This window comes from Arvicanthis niloticus, chromosome 28 (genome assembly GCF_011762505.2).
Source record: "Arvicanthis niloticus isolate mArvNil1 chromosome 28, mArvNil1.pat.X, whole genome shotgun sequence".
NCBI classification, from domain to species: Eukaryota; Metazoa; Chordata; class Mammalia; order Rodentia; family Muridae; genus Arvicanthis; species Arvicanthis niloticus.
In genome coordinates, this window is record NC_133436.1 from 1,605,239 (window position 1) to 1,620,233 (window position 14,995).

The 14,995-nt window shown below is 39.4% G+C and overlaps 1 protein-coding gene across 3 annotated transcripts in view; it reads right to left on the reverse strand.

Moving 5' to 3' along the window:
- The window catches only part of Chd1 (chromodomain helicase DNA binding protein 1), a 68,035-nt gene that overhangs the window by 52,060 nt on the left and 980 nt on the right, over positions 1-14,995 (reverse strand). For 2 of the 3 annotated variants that reach the window (XM_076926541.1, XM_076926540.1), the window contains exon 2: positions 13,523-13,722. In XM_076926541.1, coding sequence (XP_076782656.1) covers positions 13,523-13,575 — 53 coding nt within the window. In that variant the 5' untranslated portion in view covers positions 13,576-13,722. Of the gene's footprint in view, positions 1-13,522; positions 13,723-14,707; positions 14,726-14,995 lie in introns of those variants that run through there. The other variant, XM_076926542.1, reaches the window with a different exon arrangement.

Sequence of the window (14,995 nt, forward strand, 5' to 3'; positions counted from 1 at the left end):
ATTTATATAGCTTTAAAACATCTTGCACAGGGGCTAAAGTGGTGGCTCAGAAGTTAAGAGCACATAAGGATTTTCCAGACAACTTCAGTTCAGATCCCACATCTCCAACTCCACCTCCAAGGAATCCAATGCCCTATTCTGGCCTCTGGGAGATCATCTGAAACTCACATGTGATAAAAAAGTAACAGTATCAATGAGGCAGCCAGTCTTACAAAGACAAGTAACACTTTTTTCTCATATGTATAATCTACTAATAGTACATGAAGATAAATAATGAAAAACAAGCTATTGAAAGAGAACAGGAGTGGGTAGTTAAGTAGGTCAAGACAAAGGAACAGAGGGGTAAAGATCAAACTACATTGTCAGCATCTGTAGACACAGCTAAATCAGTGGCTTTCAACCTGTGGGCCGTGACCCTTTCGCAAGGGTCAGTTGCCTAAGACCATTAGAAAACAGATTGTTTCCACTACAATTCACAACAGTAACAAAGTTAAAGTTATGAAGTAACTGCAAGCCCAAGGGACCGCACTAGGGACTGCAGCACTGTGGCTGAGAACCTCTGGTCTAAATGAAACCTTACTTTTACAATAAATACACTATTACAGTATCTCTTTAAGGCAGTAGTGCTAACAGGAACAGATAAGACATGAGCTTCCAGATATTCTTTTTTTTGGGTTTTTTTTGTTTGGTTGGTTGGTTGGTTTTTTTTGGTTTTTCGAGACAGGGTTTCTCTGTGTAGCCCTGGCTGTCCTGGAACTCACTCTGTAGACCAGGCTGGCCTCGAACTCAGAAATCCTCCTGCTTCTGTCTCCCAAGTGCTGGGATTAAAGGCGTGCGCCACCACTGCCCGGCACTTCCAGATATTCTTAAGATGTATCATTTGAACTTAATTATAAGTACACATCAAACAAACACAAGCTGAAATATATACTATGCAAAATGACTGCTGTGTAGTCCCCAAAGATGATTTAATAAAAGACAGAACTATCCCAGGTTAAAGGAGACAGAAGAGAAACAACAGACAATTGAGTTTGTGGTCTTAGTCTGGATACTAATGAAAAACTGAGGTGACCGGCCAAATGAAATGAAAAGCGCGATTCCCTAAACATGCTAGCTCACAGGGTTTAAGTAAGAGAATACTTTGTTCTTAGAAAGGGTAGGCTAAGTTAAATGTGTATGAGGCACGATTCTTGCAACCTATTTTCAAATTCTCCATACAGACAGGCAGACTGACCACAGGAGACTGTCAATGATAGCTTACTCAGCTAGAAGTCCCTGTTTGGGACTTTATGATTTTTCCTTCAGTTTATAGGTGAAGGCACTCTGAAAATTAGAACAGAGGTTTGTCCAAAAATAAAAATACTACATAACTCAGCTACAGCACTTATAAGGCTGTACTCTACAGAGTATCTGTATGTCCACATGGATGCTGGCTATATTCATAAGAACAAGGATGACAGTAGCCAAGATGTTAATCAACTCACAAGGGATATGGAAATGTGGTGCACATAGAGTGACATCTGCAGGAAAAGGATCAAATGGGAAATTATACTGTGAAGAACAGACTGGAAAAGACAAATACCACACATATTAAATTTGTGTATATGCAAATATGGGTGGGTAGGCGTGGGTAGAGACTGTGAACCTAGAAAGGGGCCATGAGAGGAGGGGAAAGTGTCTTAACAAAGTGGGGAAAGAGAAAAGAGTAACAGTATACATGTCACATCGCATGTAACATGAGACTAGGTGGTAGCGGAAGCAAGGTAAGGTCAGCAAAACCTTTGTGAAAATATGATAATAAGCATATTACTTTATGTTAATGAAAAATAAATCTCATTGTGTAAAAAGTATTAAGATATCTCAAGAATAAAGGCCAAAATAAATCTTAAATAAATTTTAAAGTTTGTAGCCAAAGCAAAAAAAGAAAAACATATTCAACATTCACATCTGTAATGATTTAGAAACGAATTCTCTTCCCATACTCCCCAAGGTGCTGAACAGTTAATGTTGTCAGCTTGAGTGCTCACAAAAATGTTAACACTCTGTTAACAACACAGTACAGTCATTCTAATTTACTTCTTTTGCTAAGAATTCTGTGCAGCTATACTCTCTGGTCAAATCTTCATGAATTCCATGACTAAAATGTTATGATTCTGTACCTATGAATTACCTGACAGAAATGGTTTTCAAATTCTAACCTGAATCAAGAAAATGGCCATCCTCCCACCCTAGTTATAAACTGTGGGCCGGGGATCCATCTCAAACTTCTAAGAGCTGGTGACAAAGCTGTGACCACAACTTATTTTGAGGATGTTAAAGGCTTATGGTTATTGCCTGGCTAAAAAGACCTAAAATTTCAACTCTGGTAGCTATCTATCCACCTAAGCTAAAATCATTCTCTCTGCTTTGCAATGTAAATACCTACCTTCCTTCATCCCTTGAGTTCACATGGTTTTCCTACCTCTTAGGCAACCTTCAAGCACTTACGGTCCTGCAAAGTTGTTAAACGTCACTATCCTGCTGGCCCAGGTTTCTCACTCTGCTCAGCCTATACTCCGAGGTGTGCTTCTCTACCTGACACTACACACATGACCAACACACCAGCAGTGTTCACTCAGCAAATACGTTCCTGCTTTCTAGCTTTCTACCTGCCATACTCGGGATAGTTCATGAATTAGTGTGCTAACACGACATCCTTTCCTTCCTGTTCTACAGTAATGTAACAACCTCTGCATACATTCTGACTCTCTTCTCCAGTTTTCCTTGCCTCTACACTGCTTCATTGTACTCTTCCTCAGTCACTTAATTAAAACTGTAGCTTTTCTGGAATAATTGAAAAGGCTTGACACATAGTCTACTTCCCATACAGGCACACTGTCTACATGTAACACTGACCCTGTGGAAGAAGCTGACTCTACTTTAGAAATCAATTCCCTAAACACCCAATACCTGGAAAACGTCCTAAGTTGTCTCATTGGCCCCTAGGGCCCTTTCTCACATCTCTTCTCTAGTAAGACAAAATTGAAGACATGACACCCTACAGCTCAAGCATCTTTCCACTATGTTTTACCTCTACAATAAAGCTGTCCCACTAACCAGGACAAGTGTAGTGTAAGAACAGGTATCCATGCTAACAGAATCCGTAACACAAAGGCAGCACACACCTACCTGACAGATGTACATTTGAGACCATGTGCTGGGGTGGGGGAGGGGCCTCTAATATCCTGCATTGTTTATTCAATGAACAGTTTTTTAAAAAAATAGGTTTTCTACAATTAATAATTTGATTTCACTCCTTAAAAATTAGTGAGCTGGGGTTTCTACTAAGAACAAAACAGGAAGAAAGACAGGGCAAACAGAATGGAAGGAGAAAAACAGGAGTTCTTTGGGAGGTGAAGGTGGGCAGACCTGGTCTACACAGCAAGTTCCAAGACAGTTGGGGCTATGTAGAGACACCGTCTCAAAACAACGAGGGGGAAAGCCCAGCATAGGTACCTAGCCTATACTTTTCCTCGTCTGAAAATGCTTGCTTTTCAAAGCATTGGTAAAAACCAAGACTACAGCCCAGCATCATGTCTTTTCTGCAGCCATTCCCACTGCCCTAGACGTCGGTCACTGCTCCAGTTCAGACAATCACAGCATCTTCCATGTGTCAGGCATATTGCCTTTACAACATTAAAATAATGTCTAGACTAAGTATCTCCAGCCTAACCAGATGCTGGGACTCATTACATCAGGACCCTTAGTCCAGCTATTTGGGTAATGTTATATCCACTTCACCATAGATGAAAAAGTGAGGTTAACAGGTGAGCCTAAAGCACTAATAAGAAATGAATGTGTGAGCAACAGCTTCAAATTTTACTATTACAATCCATATGCCTTTTACACAATGATGCAGCACCACACACACATATACACAAAGAGAAACAAGAAAGAGACAGAGACAGAGAGACCGGCAACAGCTTCCAAGGATTTCAGTAAATCCGGAAATCATCTTTCCATCTGACTTTGAAAGCTAGGTACTGCCACTACTGTTAGGCCCTAACCATCAAACAAAAACAGAAAACAACCAATCATAGATAATCTAAACCACACTATAATCCTACCTACCTCAAGTCCCAAACTGAAGAAATGAGAGTAAGGCTGATAGAAATGGATGCTAGAAAGGGTGATTGTTAGCACGACTACGTTGAAAGATAACTGGGTTAGTCATGCTGAATTTGAGGCTAAATTCAAAATGCTTTAGAGCAGTGGTTCTCAACTCTCCTAATGCTGCGACCCCTTAATGCAGTTCCTCATGTTGTGATGACTCCCAACACAAAATTACTTTCATTGCTATTTCATAACTAATTTTACTACTGTTATAAATTGTAATGTGTTTTCTAATGATCGTAGGCAACACCTGTGAAAGGGCTCTTTGATCCCGGGCCCCACAGACTGAGAGCCACTCCTTTCAAGTATCAAGAGATGAATAATAAGGAGTATACACACATACAATTAGATTTTACGGGTAATCGCTTCATAAAATACTTCTGAAATCACAATATTAGTAGAAGGATAAATGGCTATTTCTATCACTTATAACTAGGTAGCTTTTTTCCCCCTCATCAGTATTACTGACCACATAGTAGTGAATAATTTAAAAGTAATCAAACAAGGTAGAACAGTAGGCGGAATTAAGAGATGGCACTGCACTGTCACAGGATGAGAATGCTGAAGGCACAGCATGTGCATGTCAGCTCACCCTGTAGCTGCCATTACTTCAGGGATGCCTGAAATTATCCAAGGTAGCTGAGTCAGCAAAAATAACATCATATTTCTAAAACATTAACATGTTTAAATTTCTTTAATGCTGCCACCAGCTGTGGTGATGCTCACCTTTAATCCCAGCACCCAGGAAGCAGAGGTAAGAAGAGCTCTAGTGAGTTTGAGGCCAGCCCAATCTACATAGCAAGTTCCAGGCCAGCCAAGGCTATGTGATGAGATCCTGTCTCAAAACAAACAAACAAACAAAACAAACAAACAAAAACAGACCCCTCTACTGTATAGCTTTAAACAAAACTATAGTTTGGTATTTCATCAGTATGTTTATCGCCAAACGTAAGCAGTCTGCATCTACTGTGAGTCACTTACTGAACAATACTATAGCCAGTGCACGGTGGGTTAATTTTTATCAGGACAATGTACAACTAAACGACTGGGCATGGAGTTTACCCTTTGGCATAGTACATGCTAAGGCTAGGATTAAAGGTTATTTACAGTGTAAGCACTAATTTATACATTTGGTATTTAATACATATTCAAGTGACTTCCTCTTATTAAATGTATTTCAGGATTCAGTTATTTATAACTGTGAGGAGGGAAAAAAGTACTCTAGGGGCTAGAGATGGCTCAGAGGTTAAGAACACCTGCTGCTTTTGCAGTGAGATTTAGGTCTCAGCACCCACATGGCAGCTCACAACCACCTCTACGTCCAATTCCAGGGGATTTAGCGCCCTCTTCTGGCCTCCATGGTAACCAGGCAGGCACACAGTCCACTTAGATATATATAGGCAAAACACTCATAAAATTAAAACAAATCCATCTTTAAAAAGCACAACTCCTCTGAATGTTTCATCAGAGGATGAGAGCCAGCATCACTACCCTAGTGAGGTGAGGAGATCTAAGACTGCTCTGCACTTGCTCACCACTCTCATGGCTCCACTAAACTTCTGAGAGCACAGCTGCCTAGTAATGGTCCCCACCCTCTGGCATACGGGAGCCTGGGTCTTGCACATGCTGGAAAAGAACTACTCCAATCCCAAGCTATTCTGCCTTTTCACAAAACCTGTCAAAATATACCCCATAAAATGTACAACGACAAGGTATTTTTAATATATATAAAAATTTAAGCTAACTGAGGTTCTAAATGATCCTTCTTTTAAAAAAAACTGAAAAATTAAAAAACAAAAAAACCTTCATTCCATTCGTTTCTGGAAAGGGAAATGTGGCTGAGAGGCAGCAGCAGGGGTCACTAAAAGAGGGTCCAGGAAGTCTTCTCCTGTGCTTCGGTCTGAGAAAGAGTGGAGACACTGACTACCAGGAATGTCTTAACCTTTCTCTGTTTTTTCATTTCAATGGCAACTTAAATCTTACCTAATCTGCTCATACCAAAGAAACATTTGTCTGTAGTTAAATGTTAGCTTCTGAGTAAGCAGTCACCCCTCATCACCCCTCACGACCAGGGGCAGCTAACATAGCTTCAGTTATGAAGCCCAGTTCTCAGTCACGAAGTCATGAAGCCACAGGAAGTTCCAGTGCAGTATTGTCTCCCTCACAACTAACTAATGGTCTGAGGAGCCTGCGGGTGTGCTGTTTCCTTTTCTATGATCTGAGACCTTGTGTATGCCTTTTCTGTTTACCTTCCCATTGTCTGCTCTGCCTCCTATTTTTAACGTTTCCTTCATTTCCCCATTCCAACTAAACCCCACAAAAACGTCATTATAACGAGGAATCAATCTCAGGGTAAAGACTATAAAACTAGAATGTCCAATATTTCTCTTTATTAGAAAGAACAGCTCTTCTTTACTGGGAAATACAATATTTGTGAAAAAAAAAAAAAAACTTTCATTATCCTAGTAAAAGAAGTATCATTATTTTTTCTTTCTTTGAAACTTACATCAATCTTTACCCAGATTGTAAAAGTCCAGTAGAAATCTTCCATATAGCTCACTGCATGGTTCTAGCACTTACCTACCTGCCTTTCCTCATCTCATCTCATCTCACCTGCAAGACTGTACGGCCCACGGGTACCTGCCTGTACATACACTAACCTTTGTTACTTCTAAATTACAATAATCTTTCTTTTCTAAAATTCATCATTATTTTAAAACATGCTGCAACTCCTTGTGAACAGCTTTATATATGTATGAATTTTGATATGAATATAACTATTCTGAAACCCTATCAAAATGGAAGTTATGATCCAGGAAATCTAAGATACATAAGAAAACTTTCAAGGTAAATCAATTTTTCTGTATAGTTTTTGGTTCTTTGCATTTGTCAAAACTCAGAAATCTAATGCACATATCTTAAAATTAACAAGTATGATGAGTTTCAAATGTAATGTGACCAACAAATGCACTAACTTTATTACAAATTTGAAAGCCCTGAAGGGGAGAAATGAAGTAACTTTGGAAAATACTGGGTTGAGTGGACACTACAAGGCTAACTGTACATACATACTGTATGCATATACTGTACATATATACTGTATGTATATACTGTATGTACCTAGAACTCACACACTAGGCAGGTCTCTGAGTCCTATGTCTCCAGCTCCGAGTGTTGGGATTACAGCTGAATGCCCTCATGTAAGGTCTAGGATCCAAACTCAAATCCACATGCTGTATACCAAGCAAGCATTTACCCGTCCAGTCAGCTCCCAGGCCTCATCTTAATGGCTTTAAAACAATGAGATTTAAAACTGTTACAGGAGCTGGACAGATGGTTAAGTGGCTCTAAGGACTTGGTGCTCTTACAGAGAGGTCCCAAGTTCAGACCCTAGCACACAGCTGTCTGTAACTCCAGCTCCCCAGCATCAACACCTAATCATGTCCTCCTCAGTCATGCATGCGAATGTGGCACAAACACACGCACAAAAGTAAAATTTTAAAACTGTTTATAAACCTTATTTTCCTACCCAGAAAGCAAAGTTGTAACATTGTAGATAGAAGTGGGATTTTGTGGGAATGTGTTCTGAAATTCCTTGTGACACACAGTGCCATGCATGCACCTTGCTTGGTTTAGTCAGAAAATCAACAATTACACTTTGCCACTGTACTTGCTTTTAGCAAAATAAAATGTACCTAGCCTCTCTCTGGCATGGCTCATGACAATATTCCTTAGGAGTTCAAAGAAAAGAGAACCTTAGGTAAAACACCAGCAATAACACTTGTAGGAATAAGTGCTAAATGACTTAAGTACACAGGTTCATTTTATTTATGCATTTATACTATGAATTTAACACATATACAAATCACTTAGGAATCTGGTACAATACGAAGATTCACTCCCAACAAGCTCAGAAGAATGAACTACAACTGAGTTCTAACATTTTTCTGCCTGTGCATTTTAAAACATTCTCATTTTAATAAAACAGTTACTTCCAAGCACAGTTACACACCTTTAATCCCAGCACATTTTCCAAATCTCAAACTTGGGAAACAGAGCTCCCAACAGCTCCAAGCCAGCCTAATTACAAGCAAGTGCAAAGCCAGCATGGGCCTCAATAGGGCCTTGTCACATACACCAAACAAATTAAAAAATAAAAAAATTTAAAGAAAAAATAATCTTTCAAACAACTCTTTACAGAAGAAACACATTTTTTTAATATACAACTACAACAGGCGTGATCCAGCTAAGCACATAAACAAACAGGCAACTTGCTATTATCACTGCCCGTACATTATCTTACCTTTATATATAGGACAGCGCTGTACTAGAAAATCACATTTTCTTAAACTCAGCAGCTAAAAGTAACCTATACTTACCACAATCTCAGGAAACTATGAAAATTATAACTTGGTTAATTCTACTCAGAGAATAACCAATTGCTAAAGCTGCTAGTATGTATATAGCATATTGAGTTTTCCAGTAGAAATCTTTAGCTTCAGAAGCATGCAGAGGATGTGAGAAAAAAATAAAGACAAAGAAAGTACAACTGAACAAAGTGTGGACTAAAAGAAATGAAATAAACCTTTCTTTCCTGCACCTGACAAATGACATCACCAGAAATGGTCACCTCTGGCCATCCCATCCTCATCATTCCCTAGTTCTGTCTTCCTGGAAATGCTTCTTGTCATTACTCCACAGTTAGCATTACTTCATAAACTTTCTCAACTGACTTTTTAAAGTGACTATAAAACGAAGAGCAAGAAACACCATTTTTTTTACAATGTCTTATCAAAAGTACTCAAATCTAAAAGATAACCCAAGTTTTTTGTTTTGTGTTGTTGCTGTTGTTTTTGAAACAGGGTTTCCCTGTGTAGCCCTGACTATCCTGAAACTTGCTCTGTAGACAGACTGGTTTTGAACTCAGAGATCTACCTGTCTCTGCCTCCTACCACCTGACCACACCACCTCCCCCAAAAAAACAATTTTTATGTGTATAAGGTATATACACACTTATATAATCCTTTAATTAAAGTGGCCAAGGGTGGAGACTCAGCCTAACCCACACATTTATCACTATTAACATTGTTTAAAAATAAAATAAAGACTAGGTTGGGTCTAATTCAGTATAGAAAAGTTGCCTAGTATACACAAGGTTCTAGGTTCTATGGCCTATGTCCTTGCATATACACATTCAAAAGCTTTTATTCTAAAAATCAGGTCAACTGAACTCAATTAACTACAGACTATGTGAGACTATTAAAGTATATTATCAGTATCTCCCACTCAGTAAGAATTATTCAAGGGCATAACATATAGTTAGGGCAGTGGTTCTCTCAGGGTCTAATGACCCTGTCGCAAGGGCATATATCAGATATCCTACCTGCCAGTTATTTATATTGTGACTCAGAACCACCAAAATTACAGCTATGAAGTAGAAACAAAAATAATTTTACAGTTGGGGGGTCAGCAAAACCATAAGGACCTGTATAGAGTGGTTGAACACAGCACTAGGAAGGTTGAGAACAACTGATTTAAAGACTCAAATAGCACATTTGTAAACCTTACATGACAAAGTTTCTAAAAGTTGAGCCTAACATGCACCTATCAATTATCCAAAAAATAAGCTAAATATAATCACATGTTTCAAATATTTGCCCTTAAATCCATTACTGGACTAAATCATTCTTGGAAATACCCTCAGAATGAAAATCTGTGGGGTACAGATGTAGCTCAGGGTAGAACTGCCTAACAGGTGAGCCTTGGGCTTCATGTGCAGGAATACAGAAGAATGAGGAGTGGAGGCCATCTTTTAAAATGTTTAATAAGCAGGGTCTGAAGTACCTGCCCACACCCTAGTCCACACAGGTAGGCCTGATGACTGGAACCCTCCCCCTGCCCCCCAGCACTGTGGTCAGAAAGCTTAGCTTCGGTTACATATAACTCTGTGTTCAACTGAACTGCATACAGGTATGTCCTGGCCTGCACTTAAAAACTAAAGATTTACTCTAGAAACACAAACACATCATTTTGCTTTATTTTTTATTTTAATTTATTTTATTTACTGGGTTTCTTTTTTCAACCTGGCTGGCCTGGGACTCCCTATAATAGGCCAGGCTGGCCTTGAATCCAGAGCTCTGCCTCTCCCTCTGGAGTGCTAGGATCATAAGACATGGACCATGAAAAATATTATCTTCATATAGCCTATCTAATACAACTTTCCCTCTATTAACTTCTCCCAGATCTTTCCCGCTTACCCAACTCCATGCCCTCTCTTAGGAAAGAAGGAAGGAGGGAGGGAGGGAGGGAGGAAGGGAGGGAGGGAGGGAGGCAAAAAGCCCCACTAAAACACAAATCAGAAACCATAATATACAAGCCAAAGAAATAAAGAAATGCCCAAACAAAGCAAAATGGAAAAGAAAAAAAAAATCTACAAAACTACCAGAGTTAGTTTTGTGCTGGCCAACTATTCCTGGGCATGAGGCCCACCCAGAAATACAGTTAATACCAAGTGAGACTCCACTGAAAACAACTAATTGTTCCTTTGCCACCAAATAGCAAATAACTTCTTGGTTAGAGCAGAAGCCTGTGTCCACTTCCCCATCTCAGCCCTAACCCACTTTTCTAAGCAAGGTTTCAAACCTATCAGTTATAACCAAAAGCTCTATTTCTCAAGAATCCTTTCTTTTCATCAATAGAGACGGCTCTATACAGAAGAAACCAACCCCTTCGCCTCCACATTTCTTTTTCTGTAAAAAGCTAAACCCAACCCAAAATAACAAATGGTAACCTCATTTCAGAAGCTTCCACAAAAAATGAAATTCTGCAGCAAACACATTTACATTTCTTGGTCAACACAATCAAATTTGCTTAACTATTTACAATGTATACTAATTTCAAAGGTGGACTGTTTTTCTCATTTCTCCATTATTAGTATTTTCAGTTGTGATACCTTTCAGTATTTTGGTAAGAAATCCTATCTGCGGGGTTTAACTCCTCAGTTAACTAAACACAACTCCTTTTCTTTGCACAACCTTACAACGAAAGCGTTTTGGAGAAAGGGTAGGAAGTATCAGTGACAAAGAGTGAAGAGAAAATAAAAGACAACAAAACAGCAAGAGGGTGAAGGTCACGAAAAGGCAGAAACCAATAAATTCAAAGCACATGTAGTCAGATCCCTCAATAGTGATACTCAGAAGCACCAGAGTCTGATGGCAGAATTACTAACTCCAAATATTACAGAAATATGCTTTGTTAGCACTTAAAATGAGTATAAATGGAGAAAGAATATAATTCAGTAGTCTGGTCCTCTCACCTCTGCCTCCCTTCCAGGGATTATAGGAATAATATCAACTATGCTAAGTTGGAAAAGAAACCTTACTAAGATTCAAAGGTCCCCCACCCACCCACTTCATTATCCTCCTCCTAGCTTTAGATATGGCAGCAAACGCTGAAGTAGGTTAAGTTTTGAGAATGTAACAAGCAGGTAATCCCCTGATTTAAGCAAGTAGATAGTTGGTCAAAGAGTCTGACTTCCTATTCTGTGGGTACCCTGGTTCCTATATTTCTCTGTGAATATCTACTTATTAACCATTTCTTTACTCCTAATGAATGAGACCTTAAACATGTAACTCTTCTATTCACTTACAACAATGTATCTACAAAGATATGAATCAAAACTAAAATGTAAACATCCTCTTAAGTGGACCAGCACTCAGGAGGCCAAAGCCAAGTGTATCTCAGTGAATTCATGGATACCCTGGTCTACATAATGAGAATTAAGTGAGCTAGGGGCTACATCATAAAACTCTGCCCCAAAATAAAATAAAAAATCTCTCTCTCTCTCTCTCTCTCTCTATCACCCCACCCCCATCCATGACACCCCCCCCACACACACACACACAAATCCTCTAACTTCAACTACATTGATTTTATAAACTTTACCATATGTACCTGTACAACCTTCCCCCCGGTCCCCACCCTTTAGTGTTTTGAGGCAGGGTCAGTCTATGTAGTACTGACTATCTTAAAACTCTCATGTAGACCAGGATGGCCGCTGGCTCAGAGAGACCCACCTGCCTCTGCCTCTGCCTCTGGAATGCAGGGATTAAAAGTGTGCACCACCACTCCTGGTCTCAACCCAGGTTTTTACCTTCTAGGTCCAGACTTATGTAACTGAAGTGTTCTATTCTCTATGCTATCATTTTTCTGTGTTTGTAAACTATCCCAGCATCTTTCCTGCTTCTGTATCTCCCATTTGTCCACCACTGTAACTTCAGATTGTTGTCCTACATGACACAACACATCAATGTCTATTGTCCCAGAAACCATTTCAAGCCCTGACATACCAGCATCTCACACATCTTATTTTTTTTGTAAATAGTAGTGTAATTCCCATTTTGCAAGACCAAACATCAAAGCAACAGAATAATTTACCTCAATTCATAGTCAGTAACTGATAAGTCAGGATTAACTATACAGTCAGACTCCAACACCGACTTTGCCAATTTCTTTGTGTAAATATATATAAATAATGAACTGTAACAGTAATGTGGAGACTATTAAAAATATAAAAGAATTTAATGGCATTGGACCAGGCAGTGATATATGCCTATAGTCTCAGTGCTCCATTTGGTATTAAGAATTCTTGTGGAGGGAAGTTGGACCTTTACCAAAGACACTGCCTTGAAGGGGGGAAAAAAAAGAGCAAAAAGATTGTCTTACACATAAAACAGCTCAACATTTTATTTACATAAACTTTATTTCTAAGAAACAATATGATCCAATTAAGAACTCTAAAATTCTAATATAAAAAAATAAACATAGACCAAATTCACATCAATTTTATCTAAAGTTTTCTACAATGGTAGAAGTATTTCCCATTAGTGCTGTCCAATATAGTGCAAATGTGTCATGTGTCATTTACATACTACTTGAAATGTCTGGTGTAACTTACAGAATTTTGAATGTTTTGTAATCTAAACTGTTGCATGCAGCTAGTAGCTAACTGAATAACATAGGTGTAGGACTTAAAACTCTAGAAAAAGATGAGTGTAGAAATTCTTACTGCATTGGACAGTTCATTAATGGTCACATCAATTTTAATGTCTCTTTACTGTTTCAGCTTCAATTAATTGAAACTATAATTTAAATAGATCAAAGTCTTCTACAGCTGTTCCTGCTATCTTGCTTTGTATCTTTGCATCTTTACAAAACACATACATACATACACACACACACACACACAAAATATGCAACGTTAACAAAACTGCTATTAGGATCTTTTTAACCTTTGCCAAACTAAGACAATTTGATAAAAACACTCCGTTTCAGGTCTCAGGTAACCAAGTACTGTAAAGTGCTTGCTTACCTTGATTCTCCGCTGCCATTTCTAACACTTTCTTCATCACTGTGTCCATTCATTGTAAATATCAAGAAGTTTTAAATAAAACACAAATCTCCTCAGATTAATAAAAGATGAGCATGAATGCTGATTTCCTCAAATATCAAAATTTCAAAGATGAATTTTCTTCAACATTCACGGGTTTCCTCAGGCCCTCTCTGTGTCACCTGGGGAAAATATATCAGCAGTTAAGAATATTTGCTGTAGGAAAAGATGGAAGCCCGACTTAGAACTCAGAGCCAGCCGGACCTAGGCCATTAGAGGAGAGGTGGCTGGGAAGACCCGGAAGCGTTTTCACTTACAAGAACTAGGCATCTATTAAGTACATTCTTGCTTGCTAGAATTTAGCCTGCCACTGCTAGTGCTGTTTTGACACAAGGACAACAAACTTTTCCAGACTAATTGCTACTGTGTAGCACTATTTATATAGATTACTAAAACAAAGTAACATATACAGTCATGAAAAGAGTGGAAACTGCTACTTGGTAACTTCGCCAAACAAATGAAGTGAGGATAAGGTTATGTTTAATGAAGCTCTAACTCCTATTACCAAGAACTTCATATCCAGCTAAGGAAAGTTTTTAAATGTTCATATGGAAAAGAGTGTAATAAAAGGTAGCATGATCTTAGCAAAAATACAAGCGTCAAAACTGACGGTTTTTATCAAGTAAACCCAATGGTAGAGTGGAAGGAAAAAAAAAAAAAAAAAAACATGGACCCAGTAAGGTACTTAAGGCACCTTGAAAAAAAAAAAAACGTTAAAAGGCAATACAAAGAATATACATTGTATCTTATTTTCAAGGCAAGCGAGAGAGGGTGGAGGGGGAGCAAGACAATATTTCCACCTCTCAAGATTTCCGCCAGAGCACTAGAGTCACCTACAAGCCAACCACGAATAAACAAAGGAGATCTCTGGCAGGGGAGGGAGAGGAAGAAGCGGGGGAAGGAGACGTCAGATCCTTCCCCAGGCAGAAAGTACCACCAAGACACTCGGAACGCAGCAGAGTTGTCCCCCGACTCCAGCGGAGACTTAACTCTGATTATTTCCACTCCAAAGAACAGAGGGGCCAAACAGGCTGCTGCCACCTCGGCCCGGGGGCCGACTCTGCACCTGGATCGGGATTTCAAACCTGCAGAGCTCAGTCTCCATACCTCTTCGAGAACAGGTCACCTAGGATCCACAGCACTCAACAGTATTTCTTAACGTTAACTATTAATTCCAGCCCCGGTGAAACCGTGTCGAAGTCCTCCACCTCCTTCTCTCCGCAAAGTCTGCGCTGAGAAAGTTCACTCGCCTGGGCGCTTTCCCTTTCACCTTCCTCTCGCCCCTCAAGATGGCTTTCCCCGTCCGCTGGACTTCCTTTCCAGCCTCGCCTCCTTTCTCCGTCCTGCCCTAAGTTCTGCTCCGAGCGCCGGGACTCCGGACGCTCCCGCGTCTCA